Source organism: Molossus molossus, unplaced genomic scaffold, assembly GCF_014108415.1.
Source record: "Molossus molossus isolate mMolMol1 unplaced genomic scaffold, mMolMol1.p scaffold_m16_p_1, whole genome shotgun sequence".
Classification (NCBI taxonomy): Eukaryota; Metazoa; Chordata; class Mammalia; order Chiroptera; family Molossidae; genus Molossus; species Molossus molossus.
Window position 1 is genome coordinate 2,131,251 of NW_023425344.1, and position 16,184 is coordinate 2,147,434.

At 65.6% G+C, this 16,184-nt stretch overlaps 1 protein-coding gene across 1 annotated transcript; it reads left to right on the forward strand.

Annotated features, from left to right (window-relative positions):
- The first annotated feature begins 4,379 nt into the window (after positions 1-4,379).
- Positions 4,380-12,266, forward strand: HGFAC (HGF activator). Its single transcript, XM_036243682.1, has 14 exons — positions 4,380-4,478; positions 4,933-5,110; positions 5,228-5,324; positions 5,524-5,603; positions 6,299-6,421; positions 6,523-6,654; positions 6,820-6,930; positions 7,032-7,206; positions 7,478-7,563; positions 8,184-8,439; positions 10,175-10,314; positions 10,644-10,784; positions 10,875-11,023; positions 12,084-12,266. The coding sequence occupies exons 1-14, from the start codon at positions 4,380-4,382 to the stop codon at positions 12,264-12,266; spliced, it is 1,950 nt and encodes a 649-aa protein (XP_036099575.1).
- Positions 12,267-16,184: the final 3,918 nt, after the last annotated feature.

Sequence of the window (16,184 nt, forward strand, 5' to 3'; positions counted from 1 at the left end):
GCAACCACAGAATTGGGTCAGCCGAATTTGGGAGCCTCGGGGAGGGGGTCAGCAGGCGACCAGAGGGTCAGGAGACGAGGCCCGGCTCCCACGGTGCCTCTGTGTCCGAGGGGTGGGGACACAGACGCAAGCGGAACCAGGCTCCCTTTGGAAACGGCAACCCCGGAGCCCTGGGGTCGTCTGTGTCGCTGTCGCTCCCGGAGCGGGCTGGCGGCTGCTCCAGGGCTGGGTCCCTGCCACCGAGTCACAGGCCTGGGGCCGACATTCCCTCAGAAGGCAGGGCCGGGCCTCACCTCGGCCGCCCTGCCTGTGACGTGCACGTCCTCGGCCCGCGCGCCGGCTGCCCTGTTCCAGAGACAGGAGTCCCTCCCTGTCCCGAGTCACAGGCCTGGGGCCGACATTCCCTCAGAAGGCCGGGCCGGGCCTGCACCTCGGCCGCCCTGCCTGTGACGTGCACGTCCTCGGCCCGCGCACCCGCTGCCCTGTTCCAGAGACAGGAGTCCCTCCCTGTCCTGAGTCAACTGAGCTGTCCTGCTCGGGGCCTGTGTCTGATCCTGTCCCCCGGCAGGCTCCTGAACGTGTGTGGGGTCCCAGGTCCCGCAGCAGCAGACAGGGCCCCAAGGGGGCCTGAGAGTGCGGGATGACCCCACTCCATCGCCCACCCTGAGCCGCTGGGACCCAGTGACACGCTGGGACGCGGTGGCCCTGGGGCAGGCCCCAGCCGAGCATTTGCTGAAGGACCAAGGACAGGCCCCTGGACCTCAGGATGAGCAGCTTCCCCTGATTTGAGTGCGACACCTCTGGCCAGAGCAGCCCCGGGGGGGCATCCGCAGCCGGTGCCCTGGCACCGATGTGCCGCAGAGCGGTCCCTGTGCTCTCGTGGACTCGTCGTTGAGAGGACACTGCCTGGCAGGCCTGTGGGGGCGCTTGTGGAGACCTGGGGTGCAGTGGGGTCTGGAGATGTAGGGGCCACGGAGCAGCGGGGAAGGACAGGCTGACCGTGCGGCTGTCCACTCTCGTGCCGAGCCTCGGACCCACAGAGGGAGAGGCTCACCTCCCCGGCCAGGCCAGGGGCACCACGGCCAGGGAGGTCGTCAGGCAGGCTGGCCCTCCTGCAGCCTGTTCGCTGCGGGTCATAGGCCGGGGCTCCCCCGTCCCGACGGGCACTAGAGTCCTTGGCCCTAGGCTCACCGACATCCCTGTGGATATGCCAGGGACCGCCCCCGCACCCCCACACCCCACCCTCGGGGTGAGCAGAGCAGCTGGCTGAGGGGTCTGCGAGTGCCCCCGGGCTGGTGCCTGGGGCTGCACCTGGGGCAGGGCTCTGTGCAGGGCCCCCGGCGCAGGCAAGCCAGAGGTCATGTGCAGTGTTGGGGCTGCCCACCCAGGGTCTAGAAGCTTACGAGGGAGTTTCCGAGAACTCCCGGGGGTGAGGAGGGGCAGCCTGGGCACTGCGCAGCCAGGAGGAGGGGCAGGCTGCCTCTGGGTAGGCACCGCGCAAGGCCCAGGGCTGGTGCTGGGCAGGACTCGAGTCTGTGAAGGCGAAGACATGGGCCTGAAGCAACCAGCAGGCGGGCAGCCTGGTGCCGGGCTGGGAGGTTGTGGGGCCCAGGAGCTTGGTCTTGCGTCCTGTGGAGAAGCTGGCCGTGAGGTCTGCGGGGGAGGCCGGTGTCTGTGGGGGCCTTGCCCCGAGGGCGGGTCCCATCCTGAACACCCACCAGTGCTTGGTCCTCCCCCAGCCCGGGCCAGGGGCCTGTCACTTGGGACCCACTTACCGCCTCTCCAGCAGCCCCTCGGCCTAAGGGTAAGCCCTGCAGTCAGCCCCCCAGGAGGCGTTAGGGGCCACACTAGCCTGGGGTGGGGGTCAGGGCAAGATGAGGCCGGGGACAGTTCTCCCTCACAGCTCTGCTGGCTGGACCTCCGAGCGGGCCTGCAGCCCTGTGGGGCCCGGTCCCCGCCCTCTCCAGTCCCCCTGCCCTCCCTGCCCCTCTGCAGGGCACATCGATCCTCACTCCCGCAGCACACCGCACACCTTGTACTACAGCCCCGGCAGGGCACAGCTCGGTGTCATGGGCGGGGGGCCGGGGGGGGGGGGATGACGGTGGCACGCTGGGGGCAGTTGCTGGAGCCCAGGTGCTGAACAGCTTTTGAGGGCCCAGGCTGGCCTGGAACAGACTGGGCGCAGGGGGCTCGGGGTGTCCCTGTGACTAGTGGGAGCTCCCCTGGGTCCCACAGCACAGAACCTGGGCCCTGTACCCCAGCCTGGGGACCTGCCCACACTGTGCGGCGTCTGCCAGGGGCTCTGCCTGTCCGGTGGGCGTGCAGGGGCCTGAGGCAGGGGCCTGAGGGGCCGGGGCTTGTTTAGCGGAGGTTGAGGTTGGCCGGTCGCCAACTCCTGACATGCCCAGAGGCTAAGGCCAGGGCCGCTGGCCCTCCGGATGTGTTTAGGATCTGGGGAACGTCTCCCACGGCCGGTGTCTGTGCAAGGCAGGTGGGTGGGGACTGTCCCCTGCCCTGGGTGTCTGCAGGGCTGTGGGGCAGACAGGTGACAGTCTCTTTCTCCCTGTGACAGGAGGTGGGGCCCACAGCAGCCGAGGCCTCCCGGTCAGCACAATCATCGACGTGGACCTCGTTGCCGGCTCCGCACCCAGGCTGGGCTGCAGGGTTTCAGGGGTGCGGACGGGACCCCGGAGGTCGCAGGCCAGCAGGTCCCCAGCATCAGACCTCCCCAGCCTGAGCCCTGCCCCAGGTGGGCCTGCCAAGCCCAGAGCCAGCCCGCACCACGCCACATTCGTCTGAGGCCGCCGCGCCCCGCCCGCCGCGGGCCTCCCGCCTCCGCCTCCGACTGCACGTCCCAGCTGCCTGCCACTCGGGAGGCCGGTGCTTGGGGAGCAGCCCTGCCCACCCTGAGGGCCTTGGGGGGGCCGTCTTGGCCACCGCGCCCTTGGAAGCCAAACCAGGAGAGGGCTCCAGGGCCCTGCCCCCGCCCCCCAGGGCACCCAGCCTTCCCTCAATAAAGTGTCTTCAAGGACCCTGAGTGTTGGCCTCCTGCTGGGTGTGGGGTCCCAGCCCTGTCCTCAGGGAGGCCTTGTTCTGTGGGCTCCATGACCATGTCGGGAAGGACTGAGAAGAATCAGCTCTCGGGGCTTGAAGTGAGCCCGCAGCCAGGCCTGGTCGCGTCTACTTCACACCGTCCCTGCAGGCCTGTGCGGGCACGCCGGGGCCCTTCGGCTGCGTGCCCGTGGCCCGCTCTCGGCTCCCTTGGAGGGGTGGTCTGGCAGGGCCTGTCTGTGGAGGGATTATCTGAGTGGAAGGCCTGCGAAAGAGTGTCGGGCCGTGCAAAGGCCCTGAGGCCACAGTGAGCCGAGTCAGGAGGGGACAGGTGGCAGGCCCGTTGGGTTGAAGCAGACAGACATGGCACCATCATCCCAGATTGCCTCGGTGGAACCCCAATATTGACAGCTCAATGCTGAGGGGCTCCACACCCCTTCCTCCTGAGTTGGTGGGGAAGGGGGTGCTTGTCAGAGGCCAGAGAGCACAACAAGGCTGTGGGTTCTGGATGCTTCCGGGGAGCAGCCCCAGGGGAGGTGTCAGAATGAAGAGGACCAGCACCCACTGTGCCCAGCACCCACCCCTCCCTCTGCACTGGGGGAACGGTTGGGGTGCAGCGCCAGCCTCCACTGCACCCGTGTGGGCAGCCTGCATTGTGGGTGGGGAGGACGGCTGTTTGGGGCACTGCCCAGCCCAGTTCAGACAGTACCTTGGTGGCCCCTGGGACCTGGCCAGGGCTCTGCTGGGGACCAGAGAGGGAGGTCAGGAGAGGGGGGCACTTTGAGGCATCTCTGAGTCAGGCAAACCGAGGGTGGCTCCCGTCTGACCCCCCATGTTGTACTTCCTGGGGGCCCCTGCCCCAGGCTCATCCTGGGAGGGGAGCAGAGGTCCCCACCCTGGGTCACAGTTTGCAACACCAGCCTCCTCTGTGCCTGGCCTGTGGCGGGTCGTGGCCCAGCAGCCTCCCTGCAGGCCAGGTCCTGGAGAGAGCCTATAGCAGCCACTGCTGGGTTAGGGACAGCCACACACAGGCGGGGCCCGCCCTGGGGGGGGGGGGGGCAGGAGCCCAAGCCTGCCGGGCCTTCCTGGGGACTTCGTGGAGGTGGCTTCTAAGCTAAGACCCAAGGGCGTGGTCAGGTCCAGCACGAGTTTGGCTGAGACCAGAGGGGCCAGCTGGACCCTTTGGGCCTGGCGGGGTGAGCTGGGCAGCAGATATGGGGGACACACGCCTGGCATGGGGTGCAGCAGGGTTAATCATTTCCAGGAGGCCTTGACCCACCCGCCCTGTGGCTCTCCTGACTCCTGCCGCCCTCGCACATGCAGGAGCCATGGGGTGCTGGGTCCCCAGCCCCTGCCCCCCGCCTGCACTGCTCCCGCTCCTGCTCCTGCTGCTGGCGCCCCTTGGGGCCCAACCCCAGGCTGGCAGGGTGAGCACTGCCCCACCGCACTGTGCCCGCTCTGGGTCCTGGGGCCGAGGCCGGGGGAGGTGTGGGTGGGGGAGGGGCCCCACATGGCGGAAGCTGGACACCGGGGTGAGGTGGGTGTGCTGGGCTGGCGGGGGTGGGGTGGGCCTGGGGACCCATCTTCCTGAACCCCTACCCAGGGACACAGGCCGTGGGTCTGAGACTGGAGGTGGGGGGGGGGGATGGGGCCATGGCGCCAGGCCCTGAATTCAGTCCGACCTGCTGGGCTTGGCGGGAGGGGGACGGCTCGGGCCCAGCGGAGCCCTCAGGTGTCCAGGGTCCTCAGGTCCCTATTCCAAGATCCGAGGACCCGAGTATGGAATCTGAGGCCTGGGGCTGTGACCAGCCCACTCGGCAGGGTCTGGGGTGAGGGAGCCGGTCCCACACTGGCTGCCACCACCCTCTCGGCTCCCCCTAGAACCACACGGAGCCCCAGGGACCTAACGCCACAGTGCCCTCTGGGGCCCCCACTATTCCTGGAACCTCCGTGACTCCCATGACCTCACCCGCGAGCACCCCAGAGGCAGAGGATCCCCGTGGGGAGGGGCTCACCTCCCCTCTCGGGGCGGCCCCCCCCAGCAGCCCAGGTCGGTCAGGTCAGGGGGGCTTCCTGGAGGAGGTGATGGGCTGCACCTGGACGGGTGGGTTGGGAGTGGGATGAGCGATGGGGGGCCGGGGCCGGCATGGGAGCCCCTGATTCTGGCGCCCCGCAGTGCTCACCGAGGACGGGCAGCCCTGCCGGTTCCCCTTCCGCTATGGCGGCCGCCTGCTTCACGCCTGCACCTTGGAGGGACGTGCCCGCAGGAAGTGGTGGGTCTCGGCTGGGGCAAGGCCTCTGGTCCCCCAGCCCCTTCCCTCCTGCTCCAGAGGGAGCTGCCACCCAGCAGGTGGAGTGAGTGAGCCAGAGTGAATGCGGCTGAGTGTGCGTGAACCCAGTGAACCCAGAGCTCCGCACCCTCGGCGGGTGGGCAGGCCCTGGTGGCCCCGTCACCGCACACCTTACCCCCAGGTGCGCCACGACTCACAACTACGACCGTGACCGGGCCTGGGGCTACTGCGCGCAGCCCTCCGAGCCCCGGGAGGGCTCAGGTGGGTGCCTGGGGGCGGAGGGAGCCTGAGTCCAGGCTAGGAGGGGCTGGGCCAGGACGGGTGAGCCTGGGGCAGCAGGTCAACATATTGATGGGGTGGGGCCAAGGGGACAGAGCTGACTGGGGCCAGGCTTCCTGCCTGCAGAGCAGGAGGGGGCCTCCGGCTTGATCACACTGTAGGCCTGGGGGCCAGGTTGGGGCAGAGGACCATGAGCCTGGGACCTGACCACAGGAGTAGAGAGCCAACTCGGGAGGCCCTCCCAGGCAGGACCCCGCCCTTCCTGGGGGCCACATGGTTGCTTTGGCCATTGCTGGGAGCAGAACTCCCCCTGATGGTCAGGCCAGGTCCTGCAGCCACACTGACCAAGTCCTGGATGGGCGAGGGCCCGTGGGGTGTGCAGGGAGCTGGCAGCCCTGCCTACCAGAGTGTCGGGTCACAGAGGAGAGGCTGTGCTGCTGAGGGGTGCGCAGGCTTCCAGGGTGCCGGGCGCAGAACCAGAGGCCGACCTGCCAGGGTCCGAGCGCCCAGTGGGGCTGTAGCAGGACGGGGAGGCCTGCCTTCCCTCCACCGCACCCTCCCAGGAACCCCGGAAGGGGCATATTTAATGAGGCAGGCCCGATGGAGGCAAGCATCGAGGGTCACATGGGGGGCAGGCTGGCCGGGCTCTCAGACCCCTGTCCCCCGCATATCCCCAGCCGCTCTGGATCCCTGTGCCTCCAGCCCCTGCCTCAATGGGGGTTCCTGCACCAGCACCCAGGACCCTGGGTCCTACCACTGCACATGCCCCGTGGCCTTCGCTGGCAAGGACTGCGGCATGGGTGAGCGGGCCTGGGGCCGAGGGGCCAGGTCGTGTCCCGGGAGGGGCCCCTGCCTGGGGGCAGTGGTGTGCAGAGCAGGAGACTCATGGTGTGGTCCCCAGAGAAATGCTTCGACGAGACCCGCTACCAGCACCTGGAGGCGGGAGAAAGCTGGGCCCGCGTGCACCAGGGCCGAGCGCAGCAGTGCGAGTGCGTGGGCGGCCGGGCGCAGTGTGAGGACACGCCCCACACAGGTACACCGCGCGGGCAGGGGCATGGCAGGAGCCTGCCCACAGGGTGCCCCTCCCTGTACGCACCCAGGGGAAGGGGCTCAGCGAGGGTCACCCAGCCACGAGCACGGGACCCCACACTGCGCCCAGCCCTGAGGCCCAAGGCTGAGCTTCGAGCCCTCCCCGCAGCTTGCCAGAGCAGCCCGTGTCTGAACGGGGGCACCTGCCACCTGGTTGTGGCCACCGGGACCACTGTGTGCGCCTGTCCTCCAGGCCACGCCGGGAGGCTCTGCAACATCGGTGAGTCCCCCGGCTCAGAGCTGCGTGGGTTGGCCGCCCCGCTGTGTCGGGCGGCTGCTCATCCTGGCTCACCGCCCACTGCTGCCCACTGCTGCCCACAGTGCCTGCCCAGACCTGCTTCGTGGGAAACGGCACCGAGTACCGGGGCGTGGCCAGCACAGCAGCCTCGGGCCTCAGCTGCCTGGCCTGGAACTCCGACCTGCTGTACCAAGAGCTACACGTGGACTCCGTGGGCGCCGCGGCCCTGCTCGGCCTCGGCCCCCATGCCTACTGCCGGTCAGCGCTGGCCTGGCCGCCTGAGGCCACCACATCCAGGGTGGGCAGGGTCTGTCCTGGGGGCTCCAGGACCCTTCTGACTGGGAGGCTGCCCCAGCGACAGGAGCCAGGCCCGGCGTCAGGCCCACGGCCCCAAGGCCACTGTGTCCCTGGGCAGAGCACGCAGAAGGCTGCTCCGGGTGGGGTGGAAGGGATGCCCTGCTGGGTACCCCCCATCCCTCTCCCTGCCTCCCTCTCGGAGAAGCAGTGTGACACCGCCCCACCTCTCCAGGAACCCCGACAAGGACGAGCAGCCCTGGTGCTACGTGGTGAAGGACCAGGCTCTCTCCTGGGAATACTGCCGCCTGGCGGCCTGCGGTACTGCACTGCTCCTGGGGGGGCGAGGCTGGCCCCGCGCCCTCACCTGGCCTCCTCTCTGGAGGGCCACTGCCCATCCGCGAGATGGAGAAACTGAGGCTCCCGGGTAGGGCTGGCCCAAGGCCACGAGAGGGTTGGAATGAGGGTCAGAGCAGGCAGGCTGGTCACCAGGTCCTCTGGGAGGCTCTTCCCCACCCGAACCATCAGGGAGGGCCCCCAGAGACCACGTGCCCCCAGAGACCACGTGAACACCATGGGTAGGAGGCCCAGCAGGCACCTCTAGGGTCAGACGCTGGGGAGTGACTCCATGAGGCCAGCTCCCCCTCTGGCCCCTGCCCCTGTGCTCTCCGGCCATCCTGGGCTTGGCACGGGGGTCCCAGGCTCCTGCCAGGCCACTCTGGTCCCCCAAAGCCTGTGATTGGGTTGTCTCCCTACAGAGGAGGAAGTGAGGCTCCGAGTAAGTCCTGTGCCCAGGAGGGCAGAGCTGGGCCAGAGCCCTGGACCCTTGTCCAGAGGGGCTGCCCAGGGCGGGGTAGGCGGCGGGGGAACCACCAGGGAGCCTGAGGGTGGGGAAGGTGGGTGCAGCCTGGGAACATGTGACTAGTGACCTGCGCCCCTAGAATCCCTCGCCAGAATCGAGCAGCCACCCACCCAGGCCCTGCTGACCCTGTCTGGGCACGCCCCGGCTGGACGCCACACCTGTGGCAGGCGGCACAAGAAGAGGAACTTCCTCCGGCCTCGCATCATCGGGGGCTCGTCCTCGCTGCCCGGCTCCCACCCCTGGCTGGCCGCCATCTACATCGGGGACAGCTTCTGTGCTGGGAGCCTCGTCCACACCTGCTGGGTGGTGTCTGCCGCCCACTGCTTCTCCAACAGGTCAGTGCCGCTGGCCCCAGGGTCCCTGACCCGGGTCTACCCCCCACGTCCATGTCTACCCCCACCCAGCCATCCCCCCACCATCCGCATCTTTCCACCCCATCCCCATCCCCCCACCCCCCACCCATCTGCCGGTCCACGCACTTCTGCCCAACCATCACCCAGGTGCCCGTTTGCCCCACCTACCGGTAACCTCCTTATTTTGGCCCCCCTGCTCTCTGGCGTCGCCCCTCTGCCTCTGGAGAGGCTGGGAGCTCAGCCAGGTGCTGGACTCAGGCTGCGGAGACTGGTCTGGTCCCTGCCGGGATGGCTGTCCCCGCCCCGTCCCCGCCCGGTCCCCGCCCCGTCCCGCCCCGTCCCCGCCCCGTCCCGCCGCCGCAGGCGCTCCGCTGTCAGATGCTGGGGGAGAGGGGGGGGAGGCAGAAACAGCCCACGCCTGCGCAGTAGGGTGGTGGGCGGAGCCATCCCTTGTGTAGACCCCACCCGGGCCCCGCCCCCCTCCTGGACTCCGAGGCCCCGCCAGTCTGCAGGCCTGAGCAGGGAGGCCAGCTGGGCTTGTTGCTAGGGATGGGAGGCTCTGGGGTGCAGACCCCCCGCCCTCACCGCTGTGATGGGGCCAAGGTGTGCCTGGGGGCGCTGAGATCTGGGGGTTCTGGTGGGAACGGGCGGGCCTGACAGTGGCGACTCAGGGAAGGCTAGGAGGTTGGCAGTGAACCCTCACGGTCACCCCAGGGACTGCAGCGTGTGGGGTGCGCAGCCGGCACAGTCCTGCGTTGACCTCTGTTACCTCAGCAAGCTCTTTGCTGGGCCTGTGAAATGGGACCACTGAGGCCTCCCCAGTATGGACTTGGGGGGTTAAGAAGCTGAGGGAGGGGAGCAGGCATCCAGTCCCACTTTCAAGGAGGCGCTGAGAGGGGCCAAGCTTGGTGGGGGCACACGGGGACCCCAGCACAGCTGGTCACAGGTCTGGGCCAAGCAGAACTGGTGGGCAGGACAGGACAGATGTGGACAGGAAGGAAGGAGGTTGAGGGGGTGGCTCAGACTCCTGGACCCCCAGGTGGGTCACAGAAGGGACCTGCTCCTTAGAGGGGACACAGGCAGAATTGGGATCCCCTAACCCCTCAAGGCCTGGGTGTTCCCAGCCCCGAGCTCACTGGCCCACCACCCTGAGAGGCCGCCTAAGCGGAACCCGGGAGCCCAGCTCTGGTCCTTGACTGGTCTCCAGCCTGGCGGGGCCAAGGGCACCAAGCCCCTCTGTGTGCTGGGCATCAGCTACCTCAGCGTGGGAGCCATTCCCGCAGGCCCGAGGCCTGGTTGGGCCGAGTGGCCAAGGTTCCGCAGTGGCCTGGAGGTGGAGGCCAAGGCAGGAGGGCCGAGCCAGAGTGGGGGAAACGAAGGCTCCGATGGGGACAGAGGGCTGACGGAGGGGCCTGGACCTGCGCCCCGCAGACGTCCTGCTCAGTGCCGCCCTCTGGGGGTTGTCTCTGGGATCTTGCCTCTGGGATCTTGCCTCTGGGATCTTGCCTCTGGGATCTTGTCTCTGGGATCTTTCCTCTGGGATCTTGTCTCTGGGATCCTGATGAAGGGACCTGGACCTGCACCCCACAGAAGCCCTGCTCAGTGCCGCCCTCCGGGGGCTGCCTCTGGGATCTTGGCCCCCATGGGCGGAGGCAGAGCCGACCTCAGGGAGGGCAGGGGGGAAGGCTTGAGTCATGCTGCCAGCGGCCCCCCACAGCCCCCGCAGGGAGAGTGTCTCGGTGGTCCTGGGTCAACACTTCTTCAACCGCACCACGGACGTGACACAGACGTTTCGCATTGAGAAGTACATCCCGTACCCCCTGTACTCGGTGTTCAACCCCAGTGACCATGACCTTGGTGAGGCTCAGGACATGTTGGGGTGCAGCAGGACCAGAGCCAGGAGAGGGGCTGGGGGTGGGCACCCGGAGATTCCTGGGAGAGTCCTCAGTTGCCGTGAGTGAGGAGGGGTGAGTGGGAGGGACAGAGAGGAGAGGGACGGAGTGGGATGGGTTACGGGGTCCAGGGCAGGGCAGCAAGGGTATCTGGGGTGGCCTCAAGGGGAGCCTGGGCTGGCCTTCTTGCTCTTCTGGGTTGCCCAGCAGGCTGCATCCTGGGGTAACCCAGTGGCCATGCTGTGTCTATCATGGCCCCCCATCTAGCCTCACCTCCGGCTTCTCTCCCCCCAGTCCTGATCCGGCTGAAGAAGAAGGGGGACCGCTGTGCTGTCCGCTCCCAGTTCGTCCAGCCCCTCTGCCTGCCTGAGCCCAGCAGTCCCTTTCCTGCCGGGCACAAGTGCCAGATTGCGGGCTGGGGCCACCAAGACGAGAGTGAGTGGGGGTGGGGCCGCTGGCCAGTGTGGTTCCCAGGGGAGCAGTGCCCGAGGGCCTTGCCCACCACCACGGTGTCCCTGTCTGCAGACGTGAGTGGCTACTCCAGCTCCCTGCAGGAGGCGCTGGTGCCCCTGGTGGCCGACCACAAGTGCAGCAGCCCCGAGGTGTACGGGGCGGACATCAGCCCCAACATGCTGTGCGCTGGCTACTTCGACTGCAAGTCTGACGCCTGCCAGGTAGCCCAGCCTCAGACCTGCACCCTGGGCAGAGGGACCCTGACCCACAGGGCCAGCAGGGAGCCAAGGAAGAGAGCACACCCACCCCCTCCCCACCCCATCCCCCCCACTGCGGGAAGGCCCCATGGTGAGGCAGAGAGACACCCCCTCACACAGGTCGGGAGACCGAGGCCCAGGGAAGAGCCGGGTCACCAAGCCTGACACATCCCAGCTGTCCAAACCGAGCACAGGGCTGGCCACGTGACCTCAGGGACCACACCTGTTCATCCAGAGTTCTCCCTGGGGGCTGGTCCCTCAGCCAGTGCCAGCAGCTCCCCTCTCCAGGGCTCCACAGCGAGGACCTTGTTTAGGCAACCCTGAGGTTGGGGAAGCCACTTCTCCCCATGTTATATCTGCGGGAACAGGCCCAGAGAGGGCCGACCCCTCTTCCCAGGTCACATAACTCAGATGTGGCAAGAGGGTAGGGTGGGGTGGGGGCTCGACGCTGGACCCTTGGTGGAAGTCAAGAGTAGCTTCGTGGAGGAGGGGGCATTTGCACTTGTCCTGAGGGGTGACTAGGAGTTTGCCAGGAAGTGAGGAGGGTGTTTTGAGTGGGGGTGAGGGTGAGAGTCGGAGGACAGCACATGCCAGAACACAGGGGCACCTGGTCCACATGGGCCTTGCTGTGGGCAGTGGGGCAGCCAGACAGAGGCGCGCACTGCTGGCGTGGAGGCGAGAGGGAGCCGGGGCGGGGCTTCAGGACCCAGAACGACTGGCCAGGCCCTGTCACCCCAGCCTGAAGCGAGAGGACGTCCTGTCTGTGAGGCTCGGGGAAAGGTGGACAACACACTTACTTGGAAATAGATATCTTTGCCATCTGTCCCCAAGCTGTCAGAAAGTCCTCCGAAAGGCCCTGGAAGCTCCGTGTCACAAGGGAGCATCAGAGCGTTCTTGGGGGAGTTCGTGGGTTGGGGTGAGGGAGGCCAGGGGCAGGAGGGGCTGGCGGGGCTGTTTCCAGGCCCGAGGAGCTGAGCCACGGGTCCCCGCGCGGCCCTGGCCCTGACCGGCAGCTCTGCTGCAGGGGGACTCAGGTGGGCCCCTGGTCTGCGAGAAGAACGGGGTGGCCTACCTGTACGGCATCATCAGCTGGGGTGACGGCTGCGGGCGGCTCAACAAGCCTGGCGTCTACACCCGTGTGGCCAAGTATGTGGACTGGATCAACGACCGGATTCGGCCCCCTAAGCGGCCTTCGGATACCTCCTGAGAGCCCCCAGGGGCATGCTGCCCCCTTGCCATTTCCTGCCCACTGGCAATAAAAATGCTCCCAAGAGCACAGTCCACCCTGCCTGTCCCACTACCCTCGACCCAGGCACAGCCCGGGCCCACGACATCTCCCCTGACGTGAGGTGACCCTTCTCCCCTGAGTGTGGAGTGCAGATGTGTGAAAGAGGTGACTCACATTATAGCGTCTGGAGTCGAGCCAGCCTTGCATTCCTGGGTGAGAGTGCAGGCCCGGCATCTTCCATTTGCCGAGCGGCCCTGCCCCCACGTATGCCCGGCCCCCGGGGCTGATCTGCGGACTGCATCAATGAACTGTGCCCGCTGGTTCTTGTTGGGTCAGCAGGGAGCCCAGCAGGAGGTGGGAGAAGGAGGAGACTGAGGTTGAGTATTGACGTCCCTGGCTCCCTCCTTTCGGGGTCACGTCAGCAGTACAGGTGGTGTCCTCCTAAAGCACATATGTTGGCATTCTGACGCCCAGTCCCTCAGAATGTGACCTTATTTGGAGAGAGGGCCTTTACAACAGTGATCAGGTTAACATGAGGTCACTAGGGTGGGCCCTGATTCAGTGCAAGTGTATCCTTATAAGAAAGGGACATGTGGGCACCGAGACACACAGAAGGAAGACAGCATGACATGTCACCCGGGGAAGACAGCTGGCGACAAGCCAAGGACAGGCCTGCAGCTTCTCCCTCCCTGTGGACAGCTTGGTCTGGGTCCACTGGCCTCCAGAATGGCGAGCCCCCCGGTTTCCGTCGCATCAGGCCTCAGTCTGGGGCGCTCTGTTACGGTGGCCAAGCAAACCATACACCTCGATCCCATCGCTGAAGGCCACTGCTCCTCCCCAGGCATCCACATGGCTCTGCTCAGGCAGTTCCGGCCACTCGCCCAGGGCTGCAGAGTTTCCCGTGGTGGTCCCTCCGCAGTGCTGCCTCTGTGAGTAAACCCGTTCGAGTCATCCTAAGGTCCTGTCAGCCCGCGAGGGCCCGGCTATTGATAGATGCTGTATTTCCTTTCATACGCCTTTTCAGATTTATTTATATTTTGTTGAGGACCTGATGTTGAGGTTTCTGAGTGAGATTTGCCTGTAATTTCCCTTCCTTGTGCACGTGAATGGCTGTCGTCGAGGCCATACCAGCCGCAAAGCATGAGCTCACGAGGCTCCCCTGTCATCTGTATAACGCTGGAAGCATCTATAAAATTCCTTGGGCCCACTGTTTTCTTTACAGGACGATATTTAACTACCAATCAATATCTTAATAGTTACAGGATTGGTTGAGAATTCTGTTTCTTCTTGAGCCCATGATAGGAAGTTACACGTTTAGGAATTTATCTAAGGTGCCATACTGCCCTCACGTTGTTCATGGTGTTCTCTCGTCGTTCAATCTCAGGCGTAGCTGCTTATTTTCTGCCAGCACTTGGAGGGCATTCCACTGTCTTCTGGCTTCCATTGCGAAGGCTGAGAAATCGGCTGCAAATCTAATTGTTCTTTTGTAAATAACTTTTTTCCTCTGGCGACTTCTATGATGTCTTTGCCTCTGCTGTGCTGTGTGTCACCATGGATTTCTCCCCTTCCTCCGAGCCCGCTGGCTGTGTGTTGGACTTCTTGCATGTCCCCTGAGGCTGGTCATCCTACACCAGACATTCCACATCAGAGCCCTTTGTATCACAAATGACCCCAAAACTCCGTGACGTAGGACAACAGCTGTGTATTCAGCTCACAGTTCTGGGCTGGCTCCTTCACACAGCAGGGTTGTCAGTGGGTCTTGGGCCCTTCTGCTCCTGGGGGCTGACGGGCTGTTGGCTGGGGCCCTGGGTGGGGGGGGGGGGGCAGGCCACATCTCTTTCATCATCCAGCAAGCTGGCCTGGGCTTATGCACGTGGTAGAGGCTGAACTCTAAAAGAAAGAGTGGATGTGAGCATTTCCATGGCAAAGCCAGATTCCAGGTAGCGAGAGAGACTCCACTTTTTAGTGGGAGGAGGTGTTCTCTCATTCCAAGGGGTGTGCTGAGGGGAGGGAGATATTTGCAGCTGTTTTCCCAAGGACTCGACCACAGTCTACCAGTCAGCTCAGCTGCCACAGCCTGGGGCTGAAACAGCAGAACTTCTTCCTCACCGTGCTGGAGCTGAAGCCCGAGCTCGAGGCCCCTCCGGCTGGCTCAGGTGACAGGCTCCTCCTGGCTTGCAGAGGTGCCTGCCTGCTGTGTCCTCCACGGTCTCTCTCTGCCTTGTCTCCCTGTACTAATACCAGTGAGGATGGGATCAGGGCTCTGCCCTATGACCTCGTTTAGCTTTACACTTTTTCTTCTTTATTGACTTTAGAGAGAGGAAGGGAGAGGGAGAGAGAGAGAGACATCGATGAGAGAGAACATCGATTGGCTGCCTCCCGCATGCCCCCCACTAGGAATTGGTCCCACAACCTGGGCATGTGGCCTGACCAGGAATCGAACTGGCGACCTCTTGGTGCGTGGGTTGATGCTCAACCCCGGAGCCACACCAGCCGGGCTGACCTCATTTAAAGACCCCACGTGGGGGTTAATGTTTCAACATAGGATTCGGTCCATAGGTGCCAGACGCGTGTGGCGGGGTCATCACTTCCACCCACGTGCCACTGGCAGAACCTAACCGAGGGCGCCAGGATGCAATGAGTGCAGGGCTTGGGTGGACACGGGGCACAGTCCTCGCCACGGTCAGGTGGCAAGTGCTTTTCTCCAGCACACAGAGGACCTGGAAATGCGAGGCCAGGCAGCCCATCCCTGGGCCCAGTCATCTCTGCGTACAACCCACGCGCACTGTGAAAGACCCTCCTTTGGGGCCCATCCTGGTGACGTCAGGCTGGAGAGGGAGCTGAGCTTTAAGTTCATGTGGGAGGTGAGTGGCAGGTGCTGTGTCTGGCACCAGGTCCTGTAGCTGCAAGGTCACTGATGGGCAACAGTGCCCTGTGGCCATGGAGTCTGGCGGTGGCAGTGTCCTTGGCTGGGCTGTGCAGCCCCTTGGTCAGTGCAGCCATGACCCACTGCTTCTTGGAGGACGGCAGCCAGCCCCAGGGCTGTGGAGTCCAGCGTGCGGTGCTGCACGGCTGGGTGGCGTCCAGTCTCAGGAGCGTGGCTGCTGCCCATCCCCCAGGGCTCCCGCTGGTGCTCCGGCCTCCCCTGGGCTCTGCCAGAGGCTGATATTCTTCCAGCAACATCCTCCTGCACCGGCGGGCAGAGTGAGTTCCTGCTACTCGCAGCCTTCACTTCCGGCTGTACAGCCGGGAAACTCAGCTCCGGCTGCTGGACCCAGCGAGCACCAAGGCCTGGGTGGCCACGCGGTGGGCATGTTTCCCACAGTTCCAGAGGCCGGACATCAGAGATGGGGTTCTGGGGAGAGCTTTCCAGGTGAGCAGGTGGCCGCCTTCTTGCTGTGTCCTCCTCTGTCTCTACAGTCACCCCTTCATAGGGGCTCCACCCTCATGACCTGATCACCTCCCAAATGCCCTGACCCCCAACACCATCACACGAAGGGTTGGGCTTCAACACGTGAATTGGGGGGACACAACTCACAGCAGGAACCGAGGAGCAGAGGCCCAGAGCCAACCCAGCATCTGGAGCCGGGCTGGAAGCGCTCCCTGCCTTCCGCGGCCCTGGTGGCGGGGAGGGGGAGGGGAGCTGTCTGCCGGCTGCAGGCCGAATCTCCTGGGGCAGGAGCAGGTGCAGCTGCCAGGCGTGGCAGCAGCCTGGGCCAGGGCCAGCCCTCAGGCATGCAGCACTGTCCCTCCCCTCAGGGATGACCAAGTGCCAGGCGCCTGGGGTGGCGGATGTGGCGGTGGCCACAGCCCCCTGCCGCCACCCAGCCCCGTGCCAGCTGTCCAGGCCAGCCCCTGGGGCCTGGGACGTGTGGGGTGCATGAATGGGGCTCTGTA

Excerpts from the sequence above, each read along its gene's own strand:
- HGFAC (XM_036243682.1), top strand. The coding sequence starts at position 4,380 with ATGGGGTGCTGGGTCCCCAGCCCCTGCCCCCCGCCTGCACTGCTCCCG. Across the intron at positions 5,325-5,523 it reads GGACGTGCCCGCAGGAAGTG|GTGCGCCACGACTCACAACT; the intron begins GTGGGTCTCGGC and ends CCTTACCCCCAG. Across the intron at positions 5,604-6,298 it reads CGAGCCCCGGGAGGGCTCAG|CCGCTCTGGATCCCTGTGCC; the intron begins GTGGGTGCCTGG and ends GCATATCCCCAG.